This window comes from Cynocephalus volans, chromosome 2, assembly GCF_027409185.1.
Source record: "Cynocephalus volans isolate mCynVol1 chromosome 2, mCynVol1.pri, whole genome shotgun sequence".
In the NCBI taxonomy this organism is placed as follows: Eukaryota; Metazoa; Chordata; class Mammalia; order Dermoptera; family Cynocephalidae; genus Cynocephalus; species Cynocephalus volans.
The window spans coordinates 149,721,674-149,749,421 of NC_084461.1; the positions used below are offsets into that span (position 1 = coordinate 149,721,674).

Sequence of the window (27,748 nt, forward strand, 5' to 3'; positions counted from 1 at the left end):
TGGGATAACTGGATATCGATATGCAGGAGAATGAAACTAGATCCATACCTCTCACCGTATACTAAAATCAACTCAAAATGGATTAAGGATTTAAATATACACCCTGAGACAATAAAACTTCTTAAAGAAAACATAGGAGAAACACTTCAGGAAATAGGACTGGGCACAGACTTCATGAATACGACACCAAAAGCACGGGCAACCAAAGGAAAAATAAACAAATGGGATTATATCAAACTAAAAAGCTTCTGCACAGCAAAAGAAACAATTAAAAGAGTTAAAAGACAACCAACAGAGTGGGAGAAAATATTTGCAAAATATACATCTGACAAAGGATTAATATCCAGAATATATAAGGAACTCAAACAACTTTACAAGAAGAAAACAAGCAACCCAATTAAAAAATGGGCAAAAGAGCTAAGTAGGCATTTCTCTAAGGAAGATATACAAATGGCCAACAGACATATGAAAAAATGCTCAACATCACTCAGCATCCGGGAAATGCAAATCAAAACCACATTGAGATACCATCTAACCCCAGTTAGGATGGCTAAAATCCAAAAGACTATGAACGATAAATGCTGGCGAGGCTGCGGAGAAAAAGGAACTTTCATACATTGTTGGTGGGACTGCAAAATGGTGCAGCCTCTATGGAAAAGGGTATGGAGGTTCCTTAAACAATTGCAAATAGATCTACCATACAACCCAGCCATCCCACTGTTGGGAATATACCCAGAGGAATGGAAATCATCAAGTCGAAGGTATACCTGTTCCCCAATGTTCATCGCAGCACTCTTTACAATAGCCAAGAGTTGGAACCAGCCCAAATGCCCATCATCAGATGAGTGGATACGGAAAATGTGGTACATCTACACAATGGAATACTACTCAGCTATAAAAACGAATGAAATACTGCAATTTGCAACAACATGGATGGACCTTGAGAAAATTATATTAAGTGAAACAAGTCAGGCACAGAAAGAGAAATACCACATGTTCTCACTTATTGGAGGGAGCTAAAAATTAATATATAAATTCACACACACACACACACACACACACACACACACACACACACACACAAACCGGGGGGGGGGGGAAGAAGATATAACAACCACAATTATTTGAAGTTGATACGACAAGCAAACAGAAAGGACATTGTTGGGGGGGAGGGGGGGAGGGAGAAGGGAGGGAGGTTTTGGTGATGGGGAGCAATAATCAGCTACAATGTATATCGACAAAATAAAATTAAAAAAAAAAAAAACGTAAAGTAAAAAAATTTCAGGAGCTAAAAAAAAAAAAAAACAATGTATATCGACAAAATAAAATTAAAAAAAAAAAAAACTTTTCAGGAAGAGAACAGCACCTTTTTCATTTAACTGGGAACTTCTGGTACAGGCACAAAATCTGAGGAATCAGTGGCAGGAGCTCGGGCTATGGAATAAGAAAACTTCTGTTCTGAGAATAAACAGGACTCGGAACTAAGACCTCATCTGCGAAATGGGGCCACATGCTTCATAGGGTTAAGGTGGAATAGGATCATATTCATAAAAATGTTTTGTAAGCCATAGTGCCCACTGGACAAAGTTTTTGCAATTCTCCTGCACTGTTGCTGGAATCAGATGGAGAGAGTGCCAAGGAACTAGGAGAGTAGAATGCAGAGCAAGGGATTTGGAGATGATATAGAAAAATGAGGCAATACATCGCCTATACAACTGTGCATGGGAGCCCTGGGCCTTAGCATCCTTCCACTTGTTTCTGGAGTATCTTTAGGCAGAGCAGGGTCAGACACTCCTTCCGTGCCAGGGGGAGCTGTGCTTCCTGCTCCCTTGTTAAAGCCCATGTCTGTCAGCTTGGTGAAGGCTCTACTGCCATTTTGCTGGGATCTGTCCACACAGGGCACCCCCAGGCAGTCTTGCTTGGAATACTGGGGGTGAAGTGTGAAGGATGCTGATCATGGTGAGATTACAGGGAGCTCAGAGTGGGGTGAGGGTACTTACAGCTCGGTCACGTCCTTGGGCATGCCTTTGGGGAGGGCGCGTAGCCCCCTGTTGCTGCATCGCACCACCGTGTCCACGCAGGTGCACTGCTCTGGGCAGCGTGGGCTCAGCTGGCAGCTGCTCTCGTCGTTGCCTGTGGGGAGCCGGAGAGGGTGAGTGTGGTGGGAGACAAAGCCCGCTAGGGGGAGCAGTTGAGCAAGGTCCGGTGTTCTCTACAAAGGCAGGCTCCCCCTGCCCCCAATTTGAGTCAGATCCAGGAATAAGGTACCTGCTGGTCTCATCCATGATTGGAGGGGGAAGGATACATGCCCTGAATTGTGGGAGGAGTTGCCTGCTTTCTACTGCATTTGACATAAAATGAAGACTATCAAAGAGGCTAACCAATACTTGATTAACCAGAGTAACAGGAGAGAGGTCACTGTTAACCTGAGCAGGAATAGGCCAAACTGCCTGAAGGACTAGTCAGGGGTTGGGGTAGAGCCCTGTCTTTTCCCTTTCTCTTTCTCCCCTCCCACCACTACACAGTCCCTTGGGTAGGGAGTGTGCCACCAGTCCCCATTATACCCTCACCTCAGTTATCTGCAAACTAGTTAATCTGTTCCTAGATATCCCAAAATTGATCAAGTAAAGAACTGTGCTGGCTTGAAATTTATGCAAACAAATATGCTCTTTGGGATCCTGAGACCCAAAGCCAGTGACAGAACTTTTCTTGAACTGTTTCTCATGAGCACATACTCGGATCCTCATCATCATGCAAACAGGAAGACTGACCAGAGCTCTCATGTACAGTTGTATAGGTTGTGTACTGCAGAAGGGTGCCAAATCATCTTAGGGGCATCAATTTCACTGTGGATTTGGTAGATTAGTATATTTGGTACAACTGTGTTCTCACAGATGGCAGTGTCTTGTTTTAATGAAGTCAGTATATTATGACAGATTTCTGATCAATGAAAGTAAAATGACTTCAGAAAGGGGTACCTTTTCTTAATTTGCACTAAGGAGCCACATGGGCTAGCAGCAGATCAGAGCCCTTTACAGCTGCAGCCGGGTGCCCAAAGGCCAGAGTGGAATCGGACGTCAGGGATTCCTGAGCTGTAGCTCTCAGCTGGACTTCTCTTCTCCTGCATCACCTTTGCTTCCCCAGAGACTGCCACCCCCTCCCCCCAGCCTTCTCACCTTCGCAGGTGAAGTCCTGGATGGCCACATCCTGGATGGGAATCTCCTTGAGGAAAAATGGCTTCTGGCACCTAGGGTTCCCACTGACAATCCTCCTCTTCCTCAACCACTTGCCAAGCCAGGCCAGGTGACAGTTGCAGTTGAAAGGGTTGGATAGAAGGTTTCTGGAAGGAGAGAAGGGCCCTCTCTGAGTGGTTAGCCTCTACCCTTCTACTGTGGGAACTGGCCCTGGGATCTGCTTCTGCAACCCTGGGGCCCGGCTCTCCCGGTGGGGGAGGAGGAGGTCTGGAGAAGGAAACACAGACTCTCTTCTAAAATCCAGGTGCAATCTTCGCAAGTGTCTCATTCCAGACCTCCACTGCTGACATGACCATGGTCTCTTGCCACAGCCCCCCTTGTCCGCTGAGCTCTGGCAGCGTGAGGGGCCTCTGCTTCCTCAGTGGAGATTTTCTTACACTTAGAGCCTTCACAGGTGCTGTTCTTCCTGCCAGGAATACGCCTCTCTACAGTTTGCCTGGCTAGCTCCTCCTCAACCTTTAGTCCTCAGCTTCAGTGACACCTCATCAAAGAAGCTTTTCCTGAGTCCCTCATCCAAAGTGGGACAGTTCAGCCCTGTCCTGTCTTCTCTCCTTCCCTTCATTTCCTCCGTGGCAGCCATCAGTGCGTGTCATGAGCCACTTTCTGTGCCTGCTCGATACGTGCCTGGCACCTTGGACGCTAAGTTCCATGAGGGCAGGGCTGGGGCTGTTTGCCTTTGTGCATCCAGAAACTGGCATGACATCATTACAGGCACTTTACACATATCTGTGAAGTGACAGGACTGGACTGATGGAGGGATGAGGGGACGATAGCAGCTATCACTTTCTGAGTGTTTACTACAGGACTGGGGCCACGTGGAACACTTTATAAATCCATTATCTTACAACAACCTTTTGAAGAAGGGAAGATTGTTCTCATCTCACAAATGAGGAAAGTAAAGCTTAAGGAGGTCGTACAAGAGGGCCAGGCAGTCCTTGAGTGGCTGCCGTATGACCTGGCAATTAACAGCCAGGGTGTCAGCTATTCAGGGGTACGAGTCTTGGCTCTGACACTTGGTAGCTGTGTGAAGATGGGCAGGTGACTTCACGTGTCAGAGCTGGTTCCCTTAATGCATTGTGCTGCTGTCCCTCTTGGCATCTTATATATCTTTGGATTCCCAGTGTAGAGGCACCCAGAAGGGGCTAAAAATGGGCTAAAATAAACCAATCTGCTGATGTTAGTTCATGATCTATTGCCCCCGCCTCCTGTTGATGTTATTCATTCACTCAATTCATTCATTTATTCCACAGTATATACTGGGCATTTACTTATGCTCCAGGCACAGCATGGAAGATACAGCAGTGAACAAAACAGCTGTATATCCTTGTCCTTCCAGAACTCATATGATGGGAGGCAGGCAATATACAATTAACAATAAATAAGTACTACAGTACTATATTAGGAAATGGATAGTGTTATGTACAAATTAGGAGAGCAGGGATGCAGGGACTCGGGGTGGTGGCAGAGGAGTAGAATGGGGGTGAGGCAGGTGACATGAGCACAGAATGAAGAGGAGCGAGGCCAGGAGGAAGAGCGTTCCAGGTAGTGGGAACAGCCAGTGCTAAGCCCCAAGGTGGGAATGGCCGGGAGTGTGGAAGAAAAGTGCGGAGGCTGGTGGAGCTAGACTGGAGGGAGGCTGGGGACTGCGGAGTCATGAGGACTAGATGACGTGGGGCCTTCAGGTCATGTTGGCGTTTATTCTCATTTAGAACAGGAGCAGTCATTTAGGATGGGCACATGGGAGGTCGACAATGAGCAGCTACAAGAGGGGTGCAACAATTGCCTTTTTCCTCTGTCTTCCTAAGGCTCTTTGGGGAAGGGAGGAGACAGGACAATAAAGTAGCAACTGAGCACAGCAGAGCCACATGGATGTGCTATGAGTAGCAGTAAAACTCACATGCCAAGTGCTTGCTATACCTCAGGCCCTGTATCAACAGGTTCAATCCTCATCAGCATCCTAGGAGGTGGATTATGCAGAAGGGAAAATGGAAGCACAAAGAGATGAGGTGACTTGTCCAAGGTCAAACAGCTAACAAGAGGTAAAGTCAGGATTTGAACCCAGGACATTTGATTTTAGAGTCTTCACAATTATTCCACATGGCCTCCCTTACCTACACAGTGACCTTCCTGGATACAAGCACTCATTTAGGTGTCCAAAAAGCTGGGTTCTAACTCGGGTTCTGATACCCATTGAAGCAGCCAATGACATCTTTTTGAAATCCCTGTCTGATCATGTCTGGGTCTACTTAAAAGTCTCAGTGTTCCTGACGTGCTCTGATGAAGACCAAGATGGCCCATGGCAGTCCTGCAGCCTGGCCCCAGCCTCCTCTCCAGCCTCGCCTTATACCCTGAGCTCTCTCACTCAGTGCTATGACCACACTGGGCTTTGCTCAGTCCCACATATTTGCTCTGCTCCAACCAACCACAGGGCCTTTGCACATGCTCTTCCCTCTAATGGAAATGTACTTTCCACTCTCTTCAACAAGCTAACTTCTACTCACTTTCCAGGACCTAGCTCTAGTGTTTCTCAACAAAGCTTTTGTTGAGTTTTCATATCACTTTTTGTGGTAATTCACTATGCTGTGAACTCCAGAAAGCAGTGGCAAGGTCTATGTATCTTCAGCAACTAGATAGTGTCTGGTATACACAGGGAGCCTGACAAATGTTTAAGTGGACAGATGAATAGATAATCTTTGCCAAAGATAGCAGGGAGCTGGGAGGGGAGAGCCCAGAGTGAGCAGGCAGTGGATCCAGGAGAACTTACATGGTGGACAGGGAGACAAGTGTGGTGAAGGCCCCAGGGGTGATGGTGGTGATCCGGTTGTCATAGAGGGACAGCAGCCTCACCGAACTCAGGCCAGCAAAGGTGTCATTGCTCACACAGCTTATCAAGTTACTCCTCAGCATCCTGCAGGGAGAAGGGTGGGAATGAGGGAACACAGGCTTTATCCACCGTGGTGTGTGTGTGTATGGCTGGGATGGTTTTGCCAACTCCGAAGCCCAGTGCTCCGAAGCCATGGATCTCCATGGGGGCTGCATGTGAATGTGTGTGTACATTCTTGTGTGTGCATGCTTTATTTATTGTGGAAGCATGCGCCATACATATATATGCAAACGCATGCATACTATATGATTGTTAGTGTGTGCAAGTATATTTCTAGGAGGAGAAGGGAGAATCGAGAAGTGGCTGTGGACATCAGCTTGTGTGTAAGTGTGTTTGCTTGTATGTCTATGCCGTTTGTGTGTTTATGTGCACATTGCCCATGTCTGCATATACATCTATGTTTGTGGGTAACTGTGTAAGCATGTGCCTCTATCAGCATGCTTCTGGTATGATATATATATGTATGCATGAGAGGGAGTGACCTTGAGTGTGTTGGGTGTGTATGTTGGGCATTGTTCAGCATTCTAAGTTCTTTCCCATCAAAGGCTGGAAAATGTCTGATGATTTTGGCTCCAGGGGGCCAAGGCAGCACCTGGGTCCTGCCAGCTTTCACAGTTGTCTCTAATTTCCCTGCATTCTCATCTTCCTCTGGGCCTTGGCACAGGCCCTGGACACTTACAGGGTCTTGAGGCCGCTGAGGCCGCGGAACATGCGCCCATGCACGGTCTCCAGCTGGTTCCCTGTCAGCATCAGCTCCTGCACGCCGGCCGCACCGTCAAAGGCACCCTCGCGCATCTCCTTGATCTTATTGTTGCTCAGGTTTCTAGACAGAGGGGACAGAATCGGGGAGAGTCAAGGGGGGCAGAGGGTCAAGATGCAGGGAGGGAGTCACCACCCCTGTAGCCAGCTGGGGACTCTCAGGACTCCCTGCAGCTGAGGACGGGTTTGGTCAACAGCACCTGTGCATGGAAGTGGAGACCTCAGCACACACAGGTGGGGCTACCTGTGTGAAATAGACTGCGTGGGATTTGAAGTTTTTTCAGTGTAATCATCTTTTCAAAGTCCTGGGGGACTGGTAGATTTAAAACAGTGATTCTCAAACTTATTTTGTCTCTTCACCAGAGTCTTGAGAATCACTAAGGAGTGATTCCCAAGAGAAAGGTAGGAGAAAAATATAAAATATGCCCCCCCACCCCGTGGAAGCAGCGCATTTGTGGAGCTTCTGGCTCTTTCACCAGATCCCTGATGTAAATAGATGATTTCTAGTCACTAATTGCTGAGGACTTATTATGTACTAGGCAACACGTCAGGGATTTGGCCAACATAATCACATCAAACCCTCAAAGCAACACCCATCGGACAGATACTATCATTGTCCCATTTTATGAATGGGAGGACTGATGGTCAGAGAGGTTAAGTAACTTGCCCGCGGTCACACAGCTGTGAGAGCTGGGATTTGAAGCCAGGTTTCTTGACACATAAAAAGTGCTTCACTGACCTGCCTTGTTCATAAGCAGATGTTCCTTTGGTGATGTGGATACTCACTCCCTTATATCAGGAAAAATTCAGGGTTTGGGATATTGTGTTTTCTGAAAGTGTGCTCCGTCCTATCAAGCCCTCGGTGCTGCCATTTCTGGTTCTGCCCCTGAGCTCTGAGAGCAGGCCTCTCATGACCAATGCTGCAGGCCTCACAAAGATCCACACTGCAAGCAGATCCTGCACAGCCATTAGCACTGTAAGTTCCCGGGTTCTCCCTGCCTTCCAGTGGTCCTCCATGGACCACCCAAATATCCCAGCCTGAAAGGCATCCCTGGACGGAGGCATGGAACCAAAGGTGAGGGTGTCTACGCAAGCTGAGGGAAGGGAAGGCCTCCCGAGCAAACAGCCCATCAACTGCCTTGCATAAGGAACTGTCTTCTGCAAACAGGAATATCCATGGGTGGAGATGGAGCCTGCTAACTCACTGAGTACAGTGAGGCCCAGAGGGGTAGGGCACTGCTTCAGGTCACGGAGCATGAGAAGGGGACATAGGACCACACCAAGTCCCTGGTAATTTTGTTCCTCTCAAGCTCACCTCCCTGCTAGGCTCTGGGCTTACTCACAGCAACCCCAGGGGAGAAGCCTCCCTTAGTGACAGAACTGGTGCACCCAGGGCTCAATGCAGGCTGTTTTTGCTTTTCCCAAGGAGGGACTGGGCCCCCAAGGCACGGAAATGCTCACCCCTGTGGGCAGGTGTGGCGGAAACAGATGGTGCCTCAGTTTCCTCTCTCGCTCCCCCTCTGCTCCTCCTCATGACCCCATTCTCTTTTTCCCTTACTGTCCTGCCAAGAAAATAGGAGCAAATGCTCCTAGATTCCCTTTCGCAAGGTCTGAGAGAGTCAGGAGACTTGAACTGGATTTCTGCTCCCTGCCTGGCTCTCCTTAAATTTGGCTGGTAGCCCTGGTTTGGGATAACCCAGGAACGAAGGTAATGCACTGGGGATACTGCAAATTACCCCCAAATTAGACATTGGAGGAGAGACAAAGGCTCTCCCAGTAGCTATAACTCACCCGAATGCTGGAGGAGAAGGATTTTGCTCCAGAGAGTTGGGTTTCTTGGGGGATTAAAGTACAAGGGACGGGCAATGAAGATGAGTTAAGGCAGCTATGGAGTGGGAGGGTTCCCATTTCCTGACATCTGTTTCTTTAAACCAGCAAAATTAACATCACATTACTGTAAGGTTTGTGAATTGGATTTCCTCAGGCTGGAAGAACGGAAAACAGGAGAATAAAAAAGGGGGATAGAATTTTCCAGAAGAGCTGGCTGCTATTTTCTATCCATCCATCAAATCACTGCTCACTACAGGTGGCAGCGGCTGGAGGACCGAGAGCACCCCAGAAACAAAATGGGTGCATGGGGGCTCTATAAGAGCTCTACCAGCTTCTCAGAGCAGTATCTTTCTGAAGATGCCCTGGATCCCAGGAATCCCCAAAACGCAAAAACAGGGCCACCCAGGGGGCCACTCTCCATCTTTGTCTCTGCAGACCTACCTGAAGGAAAACTGCTTCCTCATAGTTTTGACTCAGATGAGGATGCCGGGGGTGGAGGGGTGGGTCTTGCATCTGAGAGGACACAGCCTTGGAAGCTCCCACCCCAGGTACAAGCTCAGTTCAGAGGGGTGTCAGCCCCACTGCCTCTGCAAGCTACTGGGTGCACCTTTCAGACTCTGTTCTCATTCTTCCTAAGAAACGTGAAGGCCGTTAGAGGCTGGCGGTTCATCTGGCCACCTCTGGAAAGGCTGAGTCAAATAAGGAAAGCCCTAGTCACTCCTAGGCCCATGTCTTTTTAGGGTTGTAGGATAGCCCATAAACTCTGGCAACAGGGAAGGAGCTGTAATCCTGTTTAAAGTCCAGTCCCAGATGGAAATGCAGCGGGAGAGAGCTAAGTGGATCTTCCTGGAAACCAAGGACACTGGGTCATGACCAAGAGTATGTCTGGCACACTGTCAGGACGGGGAGATCCTGTCCACCTCCTTAGGGGGCTCTCCCTTCCCCTGAGGTGGAAATTCTATTTCAAGCTGGAGTTGCAAGCTCAAGTGTCCATGGGATCCAGGCAGGTGACTGAATAGTGACTAGAAGCAGGCCCAGTGGGGACGAAGTTGCTAGGAAGGGCATGCTCCATCTAAGGGGCAGCTGCTTCTTAGCTCAGCTCGACTAGTACCATCTGGGAATGTGGGGCCAGTTCTACCAGATTGTCTGATGTTCCGAAAGACACCAGAAATCTAGATGTTTTTTTTCCTGCGAAAACTCCTAATTTTCAAAAGCAGGTAACTAACCTTATTAAAAACATCACCACCAACAACAAATCCAACTGTGTGCACCTGCTTTTGGCTAGAGGACCACTAGTTTTCAGCCTCTGGTTGAGACTCTGCTTCTGCATAAGAGCTGACCTGGAAGTCTGCCTGCAAGAGGTCTTGACTGTGCTCTGGGTGTGATGGCACTTGAAACGCTGCGTGGAGTTGCCAAAGTACTGATAATCCAGTGTGCGCTTTTGTCTGCATCCCTGAGCACATGGGACACTCATGGAAATCTCAAGGAGGACAGGCTCAACTGCATTATTCCAATTGAAAGGTAAGGGCAAACTTAGGGCCCTGGTCCTGCAGTTCTTGAACAGGCTTAGCAAGCCCAGGCTCAGCTGGCTTTACCCACTCTGCTAGGAAGACCTCCAGACGGACCCACCACCTCCTCTATGGGGGTGTAGGGGTGATGATGGGGACCAGAACACAAAGACCCCTTACTTGATAAAAAGAGTTGCCATCAAGTTATTTTAAACCACTGGCTGCAGCTGGTGGCGTTTGGGACTAGATTTGCCCCACTGGGTCATTTGGTTGGTTGGCTAGTACTATATATATGGATTTATGCACACACACAGACACACATGTGTTTACTGCCTTTATTTGTGGTGTGCATTCCCCAGCTAACCTGCCCTGTCACCACTCCTGGCTCCTGGTTCTGCTTGCCACTTGACTTTTGACCTTGGACAAGTTACTTAACTTTCTGGGTTTCAGCTTCTTCATTTGTAAAATGAAGCAGTCTCAAAGCTTTTTTGTTTTTCTTGGCGGTGGTTAAATGAATTAATATCAGCACCGTCTGGCACAGAGTATAGTGTTTAATAAGTGTTAGTTGCTAGTTATTATTATATGGCCTCGTACCCAGCCACTTTCCACATTTATGCTGCTCCCTGGGCTCATGAAAGTGTTTGAGTGTACAATCCCTGTTTTAAACATGTAACCAGTGACTCTGAGTCACTCAACCCTGATGCCCTCTCCTGTCTTCCTGCACCCTCTCTCCCTGGTAGCACAGCCAGAGGCTGTGTCTTTCATGTTTATTTCCTCATAGTGACTTCTGGAAGGAAGGTAGATTTATTTCTAGTACACAAATGATGAAACTAAGGCTCAGAAAGGCTAAGGACGTTAGTAGAGTCACATAGATGGGGAGGGGAAGAGCTGAACTCCGAAGGAATGCAGGTCTATCTGCCAGTTCTGCCCCCATACCTGGATTTCTGGTTGCTCTTGAGAAGTGGAGATGTTTGGCAGCACTGACTTTTATTCCTGCATGGCAAATGTTGGGACGAGCTGAGTGACATCTGGCCCTTTTGATGAGATCTGGGCCTACACTTTGCTACAGTCCCACGACTCCCTTTTGTTGCTTGGTTGATAAGGCTGGGAGTTGCTTGCCACTTACTGTGTTTGTGCTGTTGTTTTTCTTGGGGGTACAGAAAGCATTCTCTGGACTCATGTCCCTATCAAAAGTGGAAAGATGAAAGATAAACTCAACGTGCTTGAGTTTCACCTAACATGGGAGAGCATGTATTTCTTTGCAGAAGCAAAGACTACCTGATCCTCTTTACTAGACAAATATGTACTTGGCCAGCTTGACTCATTTTAATACCTGCCTCATGTCCACAGGCATTTAAGTTTCTGTTTTGAGGTTAAAAACAAAGTGCTCATTTCTCTGGTTTGAATTTAAAAAGAGCATCTCCTGGCAGGTGATGGGAGATGTTTGTGCTGGGTCCCTGCCGCTAGTGTGGTGCTGGACCGCAGTGACAACCACAATCCCTGCCAGGACCGCATGTGCTCCCCTCTCAGCTGGTCCTTCACAGTGCCCTCCACTGCTCCTAGTTACAGAACAGTCACTGGGGCTGTGGGTGTGGTGGCTGCAGGCAAGGAAGAAGAGAGGAGGCCTGAGCAGCTCCAGCGAGATCCATATGCTGCACAGGGCAAAGAAGGTCTCTGTCCTGCAGGGTATGGATGGGTGGGAGCACGGAACAAGACAAAAATAAGGAGTTACAGTCAATTCTTATTATTCATGGTAGTTATGTTCCAAAAAGTCGCTGGGAACACTGAATGAGTGAATACTGAACCATTGCTCCTAGACGAAATACAGAGTTAGGCTCCCGTGAGACTCTGGTCACATTTTCACCCACTGATTAATATATAATCTTGTTTTAAGTGTGTTTCTGTTTAAAGACACCTTATTTAACATGTATTTTTGATTCATTAACATTGAACTCACTCTAACTCCTGCCTGAATGAAGCTTCTTTAACACATGTATTTCCTCTGCAAGGCACACCACAGTCTTCTCGTGCTTAGGATCACTAGACAGAACTTCAACCCTATGCTCAGGGGCACAATCAGAACGAAAAACACAAAAATGCAAAATGCATGGCACTAAATAAGCTGCAAAAAGGACACTTGTTTACAACCTGAGAGCTGAAACAAGGAGGCAAAACGTTGCCTTGTTCACTCAGCTGTGAGCACTCATGCAGGATGACTCAGTTTTTTTTGCTGTTCTGTGCATCCCTGAGAATGACTGCAAAAGCATGAAGAGTCTTGACTTTGGCATTACACACATTTTAGTGAGTGGATGAATTCGCAAATACAGATTCCACGAATAATAAGGTTCGACTGTATCTCCTTTGTTCTAGAGGCAGATCCAGACTCTGGGGCCAGGAGACATGGAATATGTGGTGCGGGAAGGGAGAAGGGTCAAAAAGAAGAGTTCCTGGGAGTCAGATGGTAAAGAACTTCCCTCTGTGCTGGTATCTCTGCTGCGTGCCCAGGAAGGGAAGAGGATGAAGCAAGCCCCACCTCCCACTACTGTGACTGCAGACAGATCTGAGTCTGAAGGCCAGCTCTGACATTTATTAGGTGTGGTCTTGGAGACATCACGGAACCTCTCTGAGTCCCGGCTTCCTCCCCTGCACAAAGGGGAATGTGAAGCCAGCCCCGGAAGGGTGAGGACTAAATAAGACCATGTGTGTAAGGCAGGGAGCATGGCCCAGGGCAAGTCCTTTAATAGTGCACTGACATTGTTCCTGTTATCCTTATGACTTGGCTCCAATTCCTAGGCAGGGAGAGGGTATGACGACAGGCAGCCCAGGTAGTGGAGAAGCCAACATGAGTGCGTGGGCCCTTTGCCTAAGTCCAGGCTCTGGTCGGGTCCATCCAGGGACTCCTAGAAACCCACTGTGAGAAGCAGGTGGTATTTTCACTCTGATGTGCCTCACGGATGCAGAGGCCTTTTGGTTCCATCTAAAAACAGACCTTTAAACTGTTACCTCATAAAAATTGCCCATGCCCCATTGCTGGTCCTTACCTGGGTCCCTCCTACCACTCATTGGGGTAGACGCTGGATGAGGGTTGGGGGAGGTATGAGCAGGGGGGACATGGGGTGGGGGTCCGAGAGGGTGTGGAATGCATGCTCGGCACTATACAGTGAAGTTCCATCTTGGTCTGTGTCTCCATGTCCTCTTCCCAGTTCAGGACATAGCAGGGGTCAGGAGGAGGCTAGAGGGGCTGGAGCAGAGGGACAGGGATAGGTTGGTACCCTGGCATTCTGCTCTCGTCTGGAACACACAGACCCTGGCCAGGGAATGGAGACTGCTGCCAAGTTCCTGACTTACATCTTCCGCAGGTTGGGCAACTTCTTGAAGATACCAGTGGCTTCTAGGACAGATATCTCGTTGTCATTCAGTCGCCTGTTTGGGAAGCAAGAAGATGGATTGGTGGGGTGGCTGTGGCTGAGGCACCTGCTTAGCCACCCTTTCCTCGGCTCCCCTCCTGGCTTCAGCTGAGTGGGCTCCTGAACCTCACAATCAGTGAAGGACCACAGAGCCATGGACGACTACAGCATCTTTCCCATCAGCATGAGGGGCCCAGCAAGGAGAGGAGACATATGTGAAGGTTAGGAAAAAGAAAAAAGCTGCCTTCTCCTCCTGGAGGAAGCCCCTTTGGTAGGGTGTGGTGTGCTTTTTGAATTCTCTGCATGGGCATGCATTTTTCTAGCACCTGATCAATTGGCAATGATCTGTCTTCATTTTGTGGGGGCAACTTAAATGCCCCAGGTAGGTTTCCCCAGGGTCTCCCAATCCTCCAAGCCTCTCAGCTCCTTCCTGACCACTTTCCTCTCCCAGGGTCAGCTCATGGACTAACACCCACCATACGTATGTGCTCAGGGAGAGCAGAAGGGCAAGAAACGCTGTGCCTTGCTGCAGCCTACGGTGATTTGTGAAGTCAAAGAGAACAAGAATAATCATGAGATTATTCTCTAATCACCATTTTTTCAGGGCTTACTCCGTGCCAGGATTCAAGATGAATCTGAGCTTGCATTCTCTTTCTTGGTCTTCCCAATCACCTTAGTAGGTAGGCATTATTGCCTCCATTTTACAGCTAAGAAACTGAGTCTCAGATCTGAGAAGCCACCTGCCCAACCTCTGAAAGACTGGAGGAGACAAGGGTCCGCCCCAGTTCTGCCAGCCCCCACATGCTGTCCTCCCCCACCTGCCACTCCATAACTTCTCAGCTCTTCCTCTTGGATAAACAAACACATCCCTTTATTAGCATGGCTAATTGGAGGCTCAGATATGTTTAATCATTCTAGTTGTTTTTTTGCTGTATTACAATGACTTACTTAATATCCATCTTTCTGGTTATACTGTAAGCGCCATAAGGGCTGGCAGGGGCTGTATTTTGTTCATTGCAGAAACTGATGGGCCTAGCCCAGTGCCTAACTCACGGTGCATATTCAGAAAGTACTTGTAGAATGAATGAATGACCTGTCTTTATTTGAGAGCAAGCTGTCCCCGGGGGATGCCTGCATGTCTGCCCTCAGTCCATCACGTAGAGGATGGCCAAGGAGTGTCCATATGACTGAGCCAGGAGGAGGCCACCTCCAGGAGACTCTGCCTGGGCTGGTTCGAGGTGACAGGGTGTGTGGGGGTAAGGAGGAGAGAGTTCATGCCCAGATAGGACTTACAGGTCGGTGACATATTCGGGGAGGTGGCTTGGGATGCGGGCCAGCTTCTGGTTGGAGCAGTCCACAATGGTGCCCTCGCAGCGGCACTTCTCAGGGCACATGAGGTCCATGAAGCACTCACTGCTGAACCTGCTGCGGTAATCCTCAGAGCCTGGGCGGGGCCAAAGAGGGGGCATCAGTGTCACCTGAGTTCCTGGCACAGGGCCTGAGGTTGTGGGTAGTGGGTGTGGGGAGACCAGGATGGACAGACAAGTTGGGGTGTCAAGTGACAAACACAGAAGTGCTGTCATTGTCTGGCCACCTTGCTGTGCTCCCCCTGCCCCCCAGCCCTGCTGCTTTCCATGCGGTCTTTGTCATTCATCACTGTCAGTCTTCAGGGATACCAGGCTCAAGGTCTGTGTGTTCTTATGCTTTTAGGTTCATGGACCTATTTGAGAAGCTGATGAAAGTTACGAATGCTCTCTCCAAAGAAATGCTCCTAGGCACATGTGAACAGAATTCAGCCTACGGTATTAGGGGGGCTACCCACTCCACGATGCCTACCATCCATGTATCCTCCAATGTTCGTGATAACCCAGGTGGGAGAGATTTTGATAGGGATTTGATGGTGGCTTCCCCAGGGGCAGAAATTAGGTATGGGAAGGGGTCACAAACTCAGTTGTCTCACAGGTAATGAAATGAGTGAAGGGGACTGAGCACGTGGCTATAAATGACCATTGACTCTCGTCCTTAGTACCGGGAAGACAATATTGAGGGTTGGGGACCTGGAGAATTGGAGCCCACAGCCTTAATGCTGGGGAATTTGGCTCAGGGTTGCCTGATATTCCTGATATATTTCTTTTCCAAGAGAAACTGGGTATTTAAAAAATATTAGTGATGTATTCAAATTTAAAACACCGTGAAGACAACAAGCAAGATGCATTTGCGGGTCATACTTGACCTTTGTCTTAGAGAGTAAGTTCTGTTTGACTACAGCGAAGGGCCAGTTCCGATGAGCTAAAAGTTGGAGCTAAGACTTATTTTGTCAAAATCAAATTTCTCTCGAGGTCACACAGTAAGGGTAACAGGACTGACAATTTGTTGTCTCTGTGAGATGCCCTGGGGAGCTGCTTTAATGATCAGAAATGATGCCCCTGCACCTGGGCAAGCCTCTGTGGGACCATGAATCATGCCGGAGGTAGGCGGGGGCGCTGTGGTTCTCCTATCAGACACAAGCATGTTGATGGGGTTGGGTCTTCTTTCTTCTTTCACCCTGAACATTTCATTAGCATAATGCTGGGCAAAAACAAGAGCTCAGTCCACATTTGTCCAATGCACAAGTGGGGTGCCATTAGCCCAAAAGTTCCCTGTATGTATTTTGGAAGTGTTTCAGAGAATTTGCACATCATCTGTTTGCTTAGCTAGCTGAGGCATTACCTTGGTGATCTTATTTGCATTAGGAGAAATATGGGGCACTAGTAGTCCATAGGTTTTAGCAGTGGAGGGCTTGGGTTTGTCCAGGCTTTGCCATTTAACTAGCCTCAATCTTTCCAGGTGTAAAATAGGAATCAACTGCCCCTGTCTCACAGAGGCTGCGTGAAGATGAGGTATGCTTGAGGGGGTAGAGAGCCTCTGAAAAAGGGTCAAGAGTTGTATCAATGCTTGTGACTCTACTACTGCTTTTTCCTGAAACCTGGCAGAACATTTTGGCATGTCAGAGGCCACTAAAACACCAGTGTAGCTAGTGATAAAGAGCCAGGCACTATTCTTCAAGCTTCAAATGGGTGATCCCATTTAATCCTCAAAACACTCTGAGATTATGATACATCTTTTATAAATGGGGAAACTGAGGCCTGTAGGTCACTCGGCCTGAGGAAGAGGGATGAACCCAGGCCGGCTGCTGCCAGGGCCCATGCAACTAACACTATGCTTTACTGTAGATGTGCTTTTCCCCAAAGGTTTTCCCAAAAACTTTATCCCAGTGCCTCTAGGAATGACCATAAAGTCAGATTTTGTGGAGGTTGGTTGAACAGGATTTTTTTCTACAGTGGGCTATGGTGAGGCAGGACGCAGAAGTCTCCTACCCTCTTAGTTTCTCACCCCTCGTATGATCTCCCTCTGATAATTTCTGATTGGAAACGAACTTGATGGGTCTCTGATTCTGAAGTGATACCATCTACCTAAAACAGGAAGTCAGAAACCTGGACCTGTCCTTTCCCTCTCTGCTCCCTCCCAATCCCCCTCCTTCATCTCCCCTTCTACCCTCAGGCTTGGGTGAACAAAATTTGTGCACATATCCCCACAGTTATTTGAGTGGCTTTCTAGTCCAGTGTATTATGCAAATCTCTTGCCCTTGGCTTGGCAGCATCCGTTCCACTAAATAACCCTGACCTGGACCATTTCCCCCCAGACACATCAGTGTTCCAAGTCCTGGGTGAATTTCATTTTGCAAATCCTGCTAGATGGCTACTCTTTCTTGTTCTCTGCCGGTGGATCTACACGGGGATGGCACGAAGGGACATTTTGCACATATACATATATTTTTCCTTCAGAACATGTCCATAATGGGATCTTTGCAAGGCAGAGGAACCCTGACTGCTAATCAAAGGCAGGAAGACAGGAGGGAGCTCAGTTTGCTCTTCAATATGATGAGCCTGAAGATGTGTACCGGCTGGGCTGAGGCTGGGGACAGCCGCCTATTAAATGCATTTTCGTTTTAATCAAGGTGAGAGCAGTCTGTAGTTAGCAGGAATCGCTCTCAGTAGTATAGTTAGATTATAACTGGCGGACCTCTGCAATAGAGCCGCTGACCCATTTTAATGAAATGATTTTGCAATTAGATTCAATGGACTAATGTGTTCTTCTCAGCATTTTCTCCCCTGCTGTTTTTGTTATTGCCCTGGTTTGTAATAATGAGGGGGTCGGAATGTGATATTTTATATGAGTGGGAACCACAAATGTTAATAACGGTGTATGTACATAACCAAAAAAGTTCATTCCCCAGTCAGAGCCAGCCCCAAACGCCACCTCCCTCACTTCATATTTCATTACCTAAACTACACAGGGTTTCTCGGAGCCATTTGTTATACCTAATGCTCATAACTACCCAAAAGTATTTTTAACTTTTCTAGACCTTTAAAAGTCAATTTCAATCTCAATGCATATTCGTCACTGCCAGAAATACTGAGGAGGAGAGGACCAACTGAAACAGGCTGCTGCTGCTTCTCTTTGGGGTGAGTTCAGGCAGGAGACATCTCTCGGAGGATTTGAAGAAGGGCCATAAAACTCAACTCTGGCTGAAACGGGCCTTGGAAGAGCTGATGTCATCTGGCATTTTGCCTGCCCCTGCCCCTGTAGCCCTCCTCCCCTTTTGTAGACAGCTCAGAACAACGACACTCGGTACATGATCACAGACAAGTTTTAATAGACAGGGGTGGGGATAGGAGGTGGAAATGCGCAGCAAGGCAATTTTATTATAAATTTCTGCCCTATGGACACTTCCCAGGAGGGATGTATGTGACATTTGGATGGTCAGGGGGTTGGGGCAGGTTGGAGCCAAAGCTCCCATTCTGTGGATGGACTTGGCTGGGTTGGGATCAGAGACCAGTGCTGGGCCCAGGATGGCTGCTGCCATGAGCAGTCTGCAATGTGTGTCACCCTTTGGGCAACCAGTTTGTTGACTGGAAGTCACAAATTCATCACTATCTGATCAGCATGGATCTGCTAACTCATGTGTTCAGAGCTCTCCTCCGTGGGATGGAAAAAAGAAGGAAAGGAGCGGGAAGAGGAACTTGGTGGGGGAGTATGAAGTCCTGTCGGGGCTCATCAGCTTGAAAATAAAGTGATGTGGACACACCAAGGAGTATTGGTGGTGTATGGAATCAAGAGAATATTGTCAGACACACAGGCATCCACTCATGGGCAAGACTGGGGGACCGGACACTAGTGGCTAGAAACACTGTTTTACCAGGAGTCTGGCGATCAACTGGGCAGGGAGCTATTCTAGTAAGCTATGCTTATCAGAGTCTATTGTAAGTGCAGCCATCTGCCTGAGAGCAGAGGGAGATGTCCACAGCCTGCAGCTACTGCATAGCCAGGGAGGCACTGATGGAAGGACACCTTTATGGACCCACTCCCAAAGGGCTGGCCCCTGGCATGGTGGGGCAGTACTGAGGAACTCGGGATGACCTTCTGTAAGGAGGAAAAGGGAATTTCTACAGGCTGGAGGATTTGCTCTATACCAGATGGAATCTTGGTATGTTCATGCTGGAGAAGAAGAGCCATTTGAACAACGCTTTCTCTCTTACTCAAGTTATTTCTATTAGTAGATGCAAGCTTGAAAAGGAGCATTTTAAAAAAAAGTTCAATTCCCTATCAGTTCAAGTCAAGGTTTTTAAAATTTTCTTATTCAAGGCAATGGGATTGTCCACAGCTGGGAAGGCTGAGTTTACAGTGGTAAAGTGCAGCATTCTGGAGTCCGATGACCCTGGGCACGTCAGTTAACCTCTCTGAGCCTCAATATCCTCATCTGTAACATAGGACTTAGTGTGTTGTTGTGAAAACTAAACAAGGTAGTGATGTAAAACAGTTCAGTGTCTGGCCTACAGTAAGCACTCAATATATGTAAAAAAAATTCAGAGAGGTAAAGAGGACTCCCTATTAACCAGCAATGGTTGGGCCCCTGGCTTTAAGGGGTCATCTGAGTTAGAGGAGATAGCAAGAGTCACACACTCATGATGGGAGCCCAGGGCCCAGCTCCTACATCCAAGCCAGGGTTTGATTCCCACCTTAGCCCTTTTTCATGGAATAGGACACAGATTCCAAAACGGAAAGCAACAACACAATCTCCTGGTGACCCTGGGAAAGGAAAATAGGAAGCACCATGATCCCTCTCTTTATTGTTAGAGACAGCAGGTTTCTGCACAGCCCCCACCTGGCATGGAATTAGCACCTGGTGAGGAGCCCAGCATCTCTGTGTTAACTGTGCTTTGAAGGTCAAGGAAACAGACTGCACTTTGGGCTGTGTGGGGATCAGGGCCAAAGTACTCATGAGGAGTGGGGGTCAGGTTCAGAAGGAGTTTCAGGCTACACCCAAAGTCTCAGGCTCAAGCTGGCTTCACCCATTCTCATGCTCACATTCATTTCAAATAAAGTGAATATCAGTAAAGGTGGTGGCGGGGGGAACACAAGCAATATGAGTTCCCCTTTGAGTTAGATACCACTGGGGAAAATAACCTTGGGCTGGGACTCTCCCATGAAACAATGGGGCATAGGCCTCGGGTATACTTGTTCCCTTCAAATGGGAGAAGATAGACAGTGGTTTCTAGCTATCATTCCCTGGCTGGCATCCAGTCTAGATTTGGGGGATGGTGACTCCATTTTGGGTAGGAGATGTGCATACAGATCTTAGATTGGCCCAATACCCCTTTCATCCTGTATCTGAATCCTTCAAGATTCCCACCCTCCTGCCCTTTGTGAGTTGAGACTGGGAGAGGTGGGTCTGGCAGGTGGTGGGCTGCGGTGCTCCAGAGCAGAGGAGAGGTGTCCAGCGGTGGTGGCGGTGGCGGCGGGCCATGCTGCAGGAGAGCACGGTGCTTTCCGCGGTGCTTGACAGAACCATGTTCCGTTTCCATCGTTCCACCACATGGTTAGATCAAGCACAAAGGAAAGCCCCGCGGCGACTGGTCAGAGTCAAGGTCAGGAAGCAGCATCAGAGAGAGGACAGGAGCGCTCAGAGGAAGCAGCGTGAAGAAGCGGAAGCCGGAGCAGGCCCCCACTTAGAGTGATTAGTACCAGGAGTGGGGTTCCACTGGAATGCTTCCGAAGACAGGAGCCCCACCACCCTTGTGCCCTGCCCCCGGGAAGACACAGTAGGAAGGGAGAAGAACAGGTCAGAGACCATCAGACGCCTGCACTCAGGAGCATCAAGGCAGAATAGATCTTTCCCAAGGGAATGAAAGAACACTCAGACATCTGTGGTCATATCACAGGCCTGAACTAAGCCTCTAAACAAATTTAGCAGAGCATCTTCTGCATGCTTTGTAACATAGGGCCAATCCCAACACCCAAGTGGTTCCACAACAGTCCATTCCTCCATCCCCTTAAATAAAGAGACAATCCACAATCCCAGTGGTCTAACAAAGCAATGATGCTGTTCTTTAGGAAAAAGCCCCCTTTGACATCCCACAATTCAGGAGTCTCCTCAATATCCTTCAGGGTTCCCAGAAACCCTCTGACTTCCAGACTTATCCCAGATTGCTTGAGGTATAGTAGAGGAAGACTATGGTATCAAAAGAAAATACATCTTCCTAGACAGAGAGGAGGACAGGAAAGCCAATGGGGCCATGGGTTTGGGACTTAGGACCTACAATCACAATGGTCTCAGAACACTGATTTTCACAGAGATGGTGGCCTATGCCCCTCCTGATGAAGGGCCTCTTTCAGACTAAGAGAAGGAAAGAAAGGGAGAAGTCAACTGATTAGCCTAAGGGAAAGACATCTGATTCTAGGGGCCTTGTTGATTTCCTAATCTCCTCCTTGGCTGGAAATCAAAGGAGTGGGTGGGGTGGGCCAACTACAAACTATTTCTGAAATCTGAAGTTCTCCAAAATCTGAAATTGATTACTGACACAATGCACAAAAGAAATGCTTATTGGAACATTTCAGATTTCAGATTTTCAGATTAGGGATGCTCAACTGGTATGTATTCTGCAAATACTCAAAAAAAAAAAAAAATCCAAAATCCAAAATACTTCTGGTCCCACGCATTTTGGATAAAGGGTACTTGACCTGTGCCAATGGTCCTGAATGCCAAGGGCCCAGGTGAGGGTATCCAGTTTTTATGTCCCTATCTGTGATAGATCAGGGGCAGTTTCCATGCACCTGCTGACGTGAAACTTACTCCCATTTGGCACTGGGATAGAGATGTGTGCACCTTGAAGAGACTACAGGAGCCAGGGTCAGGTGACTAGGCCCTCCTTGCCTGACCTCTGACAGGAGGGACAGGGTCACCATTCCTTTGCAATGTGTTTTGGGGACTGGGTTCATTGACAAGATGGTCTTAGCATCTCAACAGTTGCACACAGGTTGTCTGCAATAATGGATCAGGTAAGAAGAGCCCACCCACAGCTCTGGTCTGGCCTCTCCACCTCTCTAAGCTCTCCCATCTTACCAACTAGGGCTGGCCACTGTAATCTGTACTCAACTCCACTTTGACACCCAGACACACAGGGCTCTGGGAGCACTCTGGTTCGGGGATTTCGTATTTGAATTTGATCAGGACCTCACTACCAGAGCAGGGAAAATCTATCCTTTGTTTGTCCCCCACCACCCGCTCCCCAGCTTAAAATCTCATTTTCCTTCTCTTGGGTTTCTTTCTCCAAAAAAATGGAGGGACCAGGGAGTAAGTTATCAAGATTCTTCACAGTATGCCAGAGGTTTCAGATCTGGGTTTTAGATCTGGGTTTCAGATTTGCCCTGAAAATAAGTCTTATCTATACCTTAGATAAGACTTTTCTGCTATGTGGCCCTCAGTTTCTTCATCTCTAGAATGGACTGGATGACCTTGAAGGTCTCTAATGCTCTGTAACTCCCTGAAAGATACCTTGCTATTTGCCATCTTTGGACACATTGAGTTACCATCTTCTGTACTTTTCAACAGGCGAGTTCCTTCTCATACAAAGCAGGGAGGCATGATGGAAGGCAGGCAGCGTCCTGCAACTGCCCAGTGCTCCCCGGAGATGTCCTAGGGGTCCCAGCAGCCAGACGGTGCCTTTAGGGAGGACTTAATCAGATGGTCAGGTTCTCCTAGCCAGCGGCATCCACTCTAACCTGATCTCGCTGCCTGGGGCAGCGGATGCAGCTGATAGCAAGAGGCAGACACGAGGCAGCTGGGAAACCAGACGCCCTGCCTGGAGAGGGGCTCCTAATTACATCAGCTGTCTTTTCAATGGGGGTGCTTTTAGGGGAAAGTAAAATGCAGAGTTATTATCTGTCAAATCCAGTACACATCACCTATCCCTGCTTCTTTCTTCTGGAGCTTCCTGGAAACACACAGCTTTAGATCTATGATTTCTGTATCTCCCCCAAGGCCAAGGCAGGTTTGGGCCCTGTGTTTCTCAAAGCCAAGGCCATTGGAGCTCAGCAGTAGCTTTCTCTACCACTTTTCTCATGCAGCTACATAAAATAAAAGAATTTAAAATGCTATATGTCAGGCTCATCACAGTTCTAAATGTCTCTACCTTTACAGGAACAATCTCTCTACTTACTGTTGATTTTTAAAAAGATATTTTAGAAAGGGTCGATCCAAGAACCTTGCTGCTTCTCCCTGGGTTTTTTTTTTTTTCTTTTTTTAAATCTCCAACCACCACTCCTACCCTGCAGAGAAAAAAAAAGCCAGGATCCTGTAACTGCAAAGGCAGCTAGGTAGATAGGTAGTGGCAGAGCTAGTTAGAACTAAGCTTTGCTGTTTCCTAAGTCCACTTTCTATTTTCTCTTTCTCCTACTTAGTTATTACTGTACATCACACTACTACCTGGTTTCCCCTAATCCCAGCCCACAGTCATTCCTAGGCAATTGCCAAGGTTGTGCTCCTGGAGATGCCAGTCCTTGGACCCTGGCTGACCCCATTCCTGCCCTGCCACGCAGGGCCTTGGCATCAATCTGGGGTCCAAGATACTGACAGAACACTTGTGAGACTGAGGGGTCAGAGTTGGTAGATGGTACCCTGCCCTCCTCTCATTCTTTCTGTCCCTCTTCTTGGGTACCACTGCTTGGCAGAGCTCATTAACTTAGCCCTGGCCAGACAGGGGTAGGAAGAGAAGGAGTAAGGCTGGTGTTGGTCATGAGGAAAGGACCTAGGAAAGGACAGTTGTGCCTCAGGTGACAGCTCTGGGCTGGGAGGGGCTTTTCTCCCCAGGGATGTTGCTGGGCCCAGGAAGGAACCTAAGGGAGAGTTCAGGGGGTGGTGGGGTGGGGATGGGTCCATGAGACAGGGAAGGAAGTCATTCGAGCAGCTGGACCTCCTTTCCAAATACTCCTTCTCTCCTAGCTGCTACATGGTATCTAGGAGTGAGCTGGACCTGGGGTCTGGTCCTGTCACCACTGTTTGCTGGCCTGTGACCTTGGGTGCCCTTCACCTTTGAGCCCTTGGCTTCATCTACTGTAGCACAGGTATCTCTCCTGCTGACCTCCCAGGACTACTGGAAGAAACAAATCAAACTAGCAGCATTCAGTGCAGTGCTCATCATAGGTGAAAAATTTCTCTCATAATTGACATCACTATTCTGGGGAAAGCAAATTGGTACCAATTTCTCATATTGCCACAAAGTCCCTGCAGTATCTCTAAGCCCTCCCGCAGTATTTACTTCTATGAAAAAAATAAAATACCTAAAGTTTACCATTCTGAAGACACAAACTAAAGAATTAGACTTGAAGCACAAGAACACCATGCAAGAAGCGGAAGTCTGCCTGCTGGTCTTCTCCAGGTGGCCGATCTCCACACTGGCATGTTCCCCAGGAAAACTCACTTGCATAAGCTGCTCTTGGCCAGGGGGAGAAGGACTGTTCTTGCTGACACACAGATTGTGAGAGTTGGCTCCAACGCATCTCAATACTTCCTACTATCAATCTCTTACCATTGGGAGCACAATGCAGCCTGGTGATTTTTTTTCCAGTCGAAAAGGACACAAATGATAGTAATTTTTAATTGCCTGTTCAGCTAGCTAGCTATCAGGTCAAGGAGAGCTTCTTCTCTTCCAAGATGGGCTGAGAATTCCCCTGCCATTCCCCCTGGGTGCAATGCGGAGGAAGATTTCTAGAGAGAGCTTGGGGCACAGGAGAACAAGGCTTTGTTTCTGCCTAAGCATAACTCTTTGCTGTTCTCTCCATAACCAGAATGTAGCAGTCTGGGTGGAGGAGACAGCTGGCAAGAATGTCTGTGAAACCTATAATGTACTGTGGTAGAAGGGCTGTACCAAAGTTTGTCTTAGAGGGGAGTGGGGAGGCGCCCAAGATTGCATACTGCCTGCAACCTGAACCAGGCTGTATTTATTTCTCTCCCTGCCATTTGGGGAGCAGGCTTTGGAGAGTAAAGAACAAATCTTAGCCTCTAAAGGGCACACAGGCAAAGACTGCCCCAACCCTAGCCTCCACCTAGCTCTGGAGATTGGCTGCCGCCTGGGTTCTGTCTCCCCTGAAACCACTGCCCCCTCCCCCATGCTTTTATTGTGTGTGTATGTTTTATTTTAAATCCATAAGGTAATTGGTTTTCTGCAGGGCTAACTGAATTTCCCCAATTTAATTTGCAAAGATGCTCCCCAGGAGCCATTACAGCTCTTGCTGTCCTCCAGATTGGATTATTGGCCTCTCCGGGGCTGCTGTACTGTGAGTCAGAAAGTGGGGCCCAGCCCCGTAACCTGATTACCTGAGCAGCGGAACTTCTTGCTCTTCATCTGGCTGATGCGCTTGTTGGCGAGCCGGCGAGGGCTGCTGCAGCGGGCCCCGCTTGTCTCGATGGGGTTGTCCTGGAGGTAGTCGGCCAGCCACTTCAAGTGGCAGTCACACACAAATGGGTTTTGGGCTAGGTGGCTGTGAGAGGGACGGAGTCGTTAGTCAGGAGTGACCCGTGGTGCCTTGCTCCACCACCCTGCCTGCTGCTGGATCCTGCTGATCCTCCCTCATCGACCCAGGAGGCCTGGTGGGCGAGTGGGGGGGCTACTTACAGACAGGACTGGAAGAGGGGGCCTGAAGCCTGCTGTCTGCAAAAGACAGCCACAGATGCAGCTGGCATCTGCTCTGGGGAATCAGCCTCCCAGCGCTCCCCCTTTGGGGCAGGACCCTCCACCGATCACCTGTACTCTCACCCACACCAATGCTGATGGGCAAAGCAAGTCGCAGCTGGGAGTGTACACTTAGAGTAGACTGCATTTTATTTCTCTAAGCCCAGTGGTACCAGGCACATAAAGCAGCTGGCACGGCGACGGGCATATGGTGGGTGTTCCATATATAGTAGCGGGTATTGTTGTAATTATCCTTACCATCATGAGAGCACCGTGGGCCTGCTTCCCCTGGCTCAGTAAGAAACACGCTGCAAAGCGCCAAACACGGTGCTTGGCACGTGGCCGGTGTTCACTATATAGCAGCTGCTCTTCCTTATATTGGTTCCTGTTTCTGGCTACAGGGGCAGCAAGTACCAGATGACTTATAAGGTTTCCAGAAGCACCCAGGATCATTGTAGGCCTGGGGCTGGGGTCTAAGCCTGAGGCTGGAGCCATCAAAAACATGGGCTGAGATCTGTACTCAGATGTCTTCTATTTAACTGAAATATTTATGAACATCTGCAGTGCTTGGGAGTGAGGAAGTTCTTCCCAAAGAGGGAGGTGAAATATGCTAAGAGCACCCGTATCTGAGGCTTGTTTTGCAGCATGGAGGGGGCGTTGATGGGCAGAAATGGGTTATCAGCAGAGATGGATTGGAGCATGCTCAGAATACAGTGTCTGCAGTGGTTATGAGAGCAGCTCGGGAGCTCTTCTGCCTGGATTCAAATCCTGCTTATAAGCTGTGTGACCTTGTTAAGTTGCCTAACCTCTCTGTGCCTTGGTTTCCTCACACATAAACTGGGCATAATAATAGCACCTACCTCATAGGTGGTTGTGAGCCTTAAAGGTTAAGATGGGCCAGTACTCAGTGTGGTGTTGAGCACTGCGTCATCTCAGTACAGGTAAGCTATCACTGTTCTTATCATTCCACTCTCACTGCAGGCTCTAGAAATCCTCCTGGACGTGCTCTTTTGCCTTCATTCTGGGTGCTCTCTGTGACTGGGTGTTTGGGGTCTTCTGCTGCCCGGGCACCCACTGGTTCTCGAGACAGCATACTCACAGCGTCTGGATGGACTGCAGAGGAGCAAAGAGCCCCTTGCTGATGGTCTGCAGCTTGTTGTCGTACAGGGAGAGCAAGTTGAGGTTCTGCAGATCCTGGAACGTGTTCACCCGCAGGCAGTTGATCTTGTTGGCATTGAGGAGGCTGCAAACGAAAGAGAGGCTGGTGATTCACTAATCCTGGTAATTACCAGAGGAGCAAGGGCTGCTCCTGCAGGGGACCGGCTGCAGAGCTCCCATCACTCATCCATGCAGCCTGAGTCCCTGCTGCTGAACAGTGATCCTGTGGCCACTGAAACTCCAGACACATCTGGGCACTCGCACACCCTGTCACCACTGGTGCTGTGCCACTCGCTACTGTCACCCGGAGCCTTCCCTTGTACCCACAACCTCGGAGGGGGACCTGAAATGGCACCCCACGTGCTTCCTTTCTGCTTTAGAATTCAGAGCTTCCAGGAATTGAAAAGGGGGAAAAATCATCTGCTATAATTGTTTTAAAGCTTTAGCCGATTGACTAAAATCAATTTTGATTCAGAAAATTCTTTAGAGTTCTTTTGGATCACTGATCTCATTGGAAATTTGATGAAAGTTATAGGTCATCTCCCCAGAAAAAAATGCATCCAGGTATAGGCACGTGTGCACACACACAGATTCTACCACACACACACACACACACACACACACACACACACACACACACACACACACACACACACACACACACACACACACACACACACACGACACACCCCTTGTGATCTGACCTCTGCCCCTTTCCCTACTCTCATCCTAACCCCTCCCCACCGCCCACCCACACCCTTCACTTCCTCCAGCTGCCTTTTTGTGCCTCAAACAAACCATGGGCACTTTTGCCCAGGTCCTTGGAGTTCTCTCTTGTCCCTCTTGCAGCAAGGCTTCTCCTCCTTTGCATCTCAGCTCAACATCACCTCCTCAGAGA

General features: G+C 48.5%; 1 protein-coding gene across 1 annotated transcript in view; it reads right to left on the reverse strand.

The window, feature by feature from the left end:
• The window catches only part of SLIT3 (slit guidance ligand 3), a 597,642-nt gene that overhangs the window by 70,324 nt on the left and 499,570 nt on the right, over window positions 1-27,748 (reverse strand). The window contains exons 13-20 of the mRNA XM_063085643.1: window positions 26,792-26,935; window positions 25,338-25,501; window positions 14,936-15,086; window positions 13,584-13,658; window positions 6,818-6,961; window positions 6,019-6,162; window positions 3,177-3,340; window positions 2,001-2,133 (exon numbers count right to left, since the gene is read on the reverse strand). Of these exons, the coding sequence (XP_062941713.1) occupies window positions 2,001-2,133; window positions 3,177-3,340; window positions 6,019-6,162; window positions 6,818-6,961; window positions 13,584-13,658; window positions 14,936-15,086; window positions 25,338-25,501; window positions 26,792-26,935 (1,119 nt within the window). The remainder of the gene's footprint in view (window positions 1-2,000; window positions 2,134-3,176; window positions 3,341-6,018; window positions 6,163-6,817; window positions 6,962-13,583; window positions 13,659-14,935; window positions 15,087-25,337; window positions 25,502-26,791; window positions 26,936-27,748) is intronic.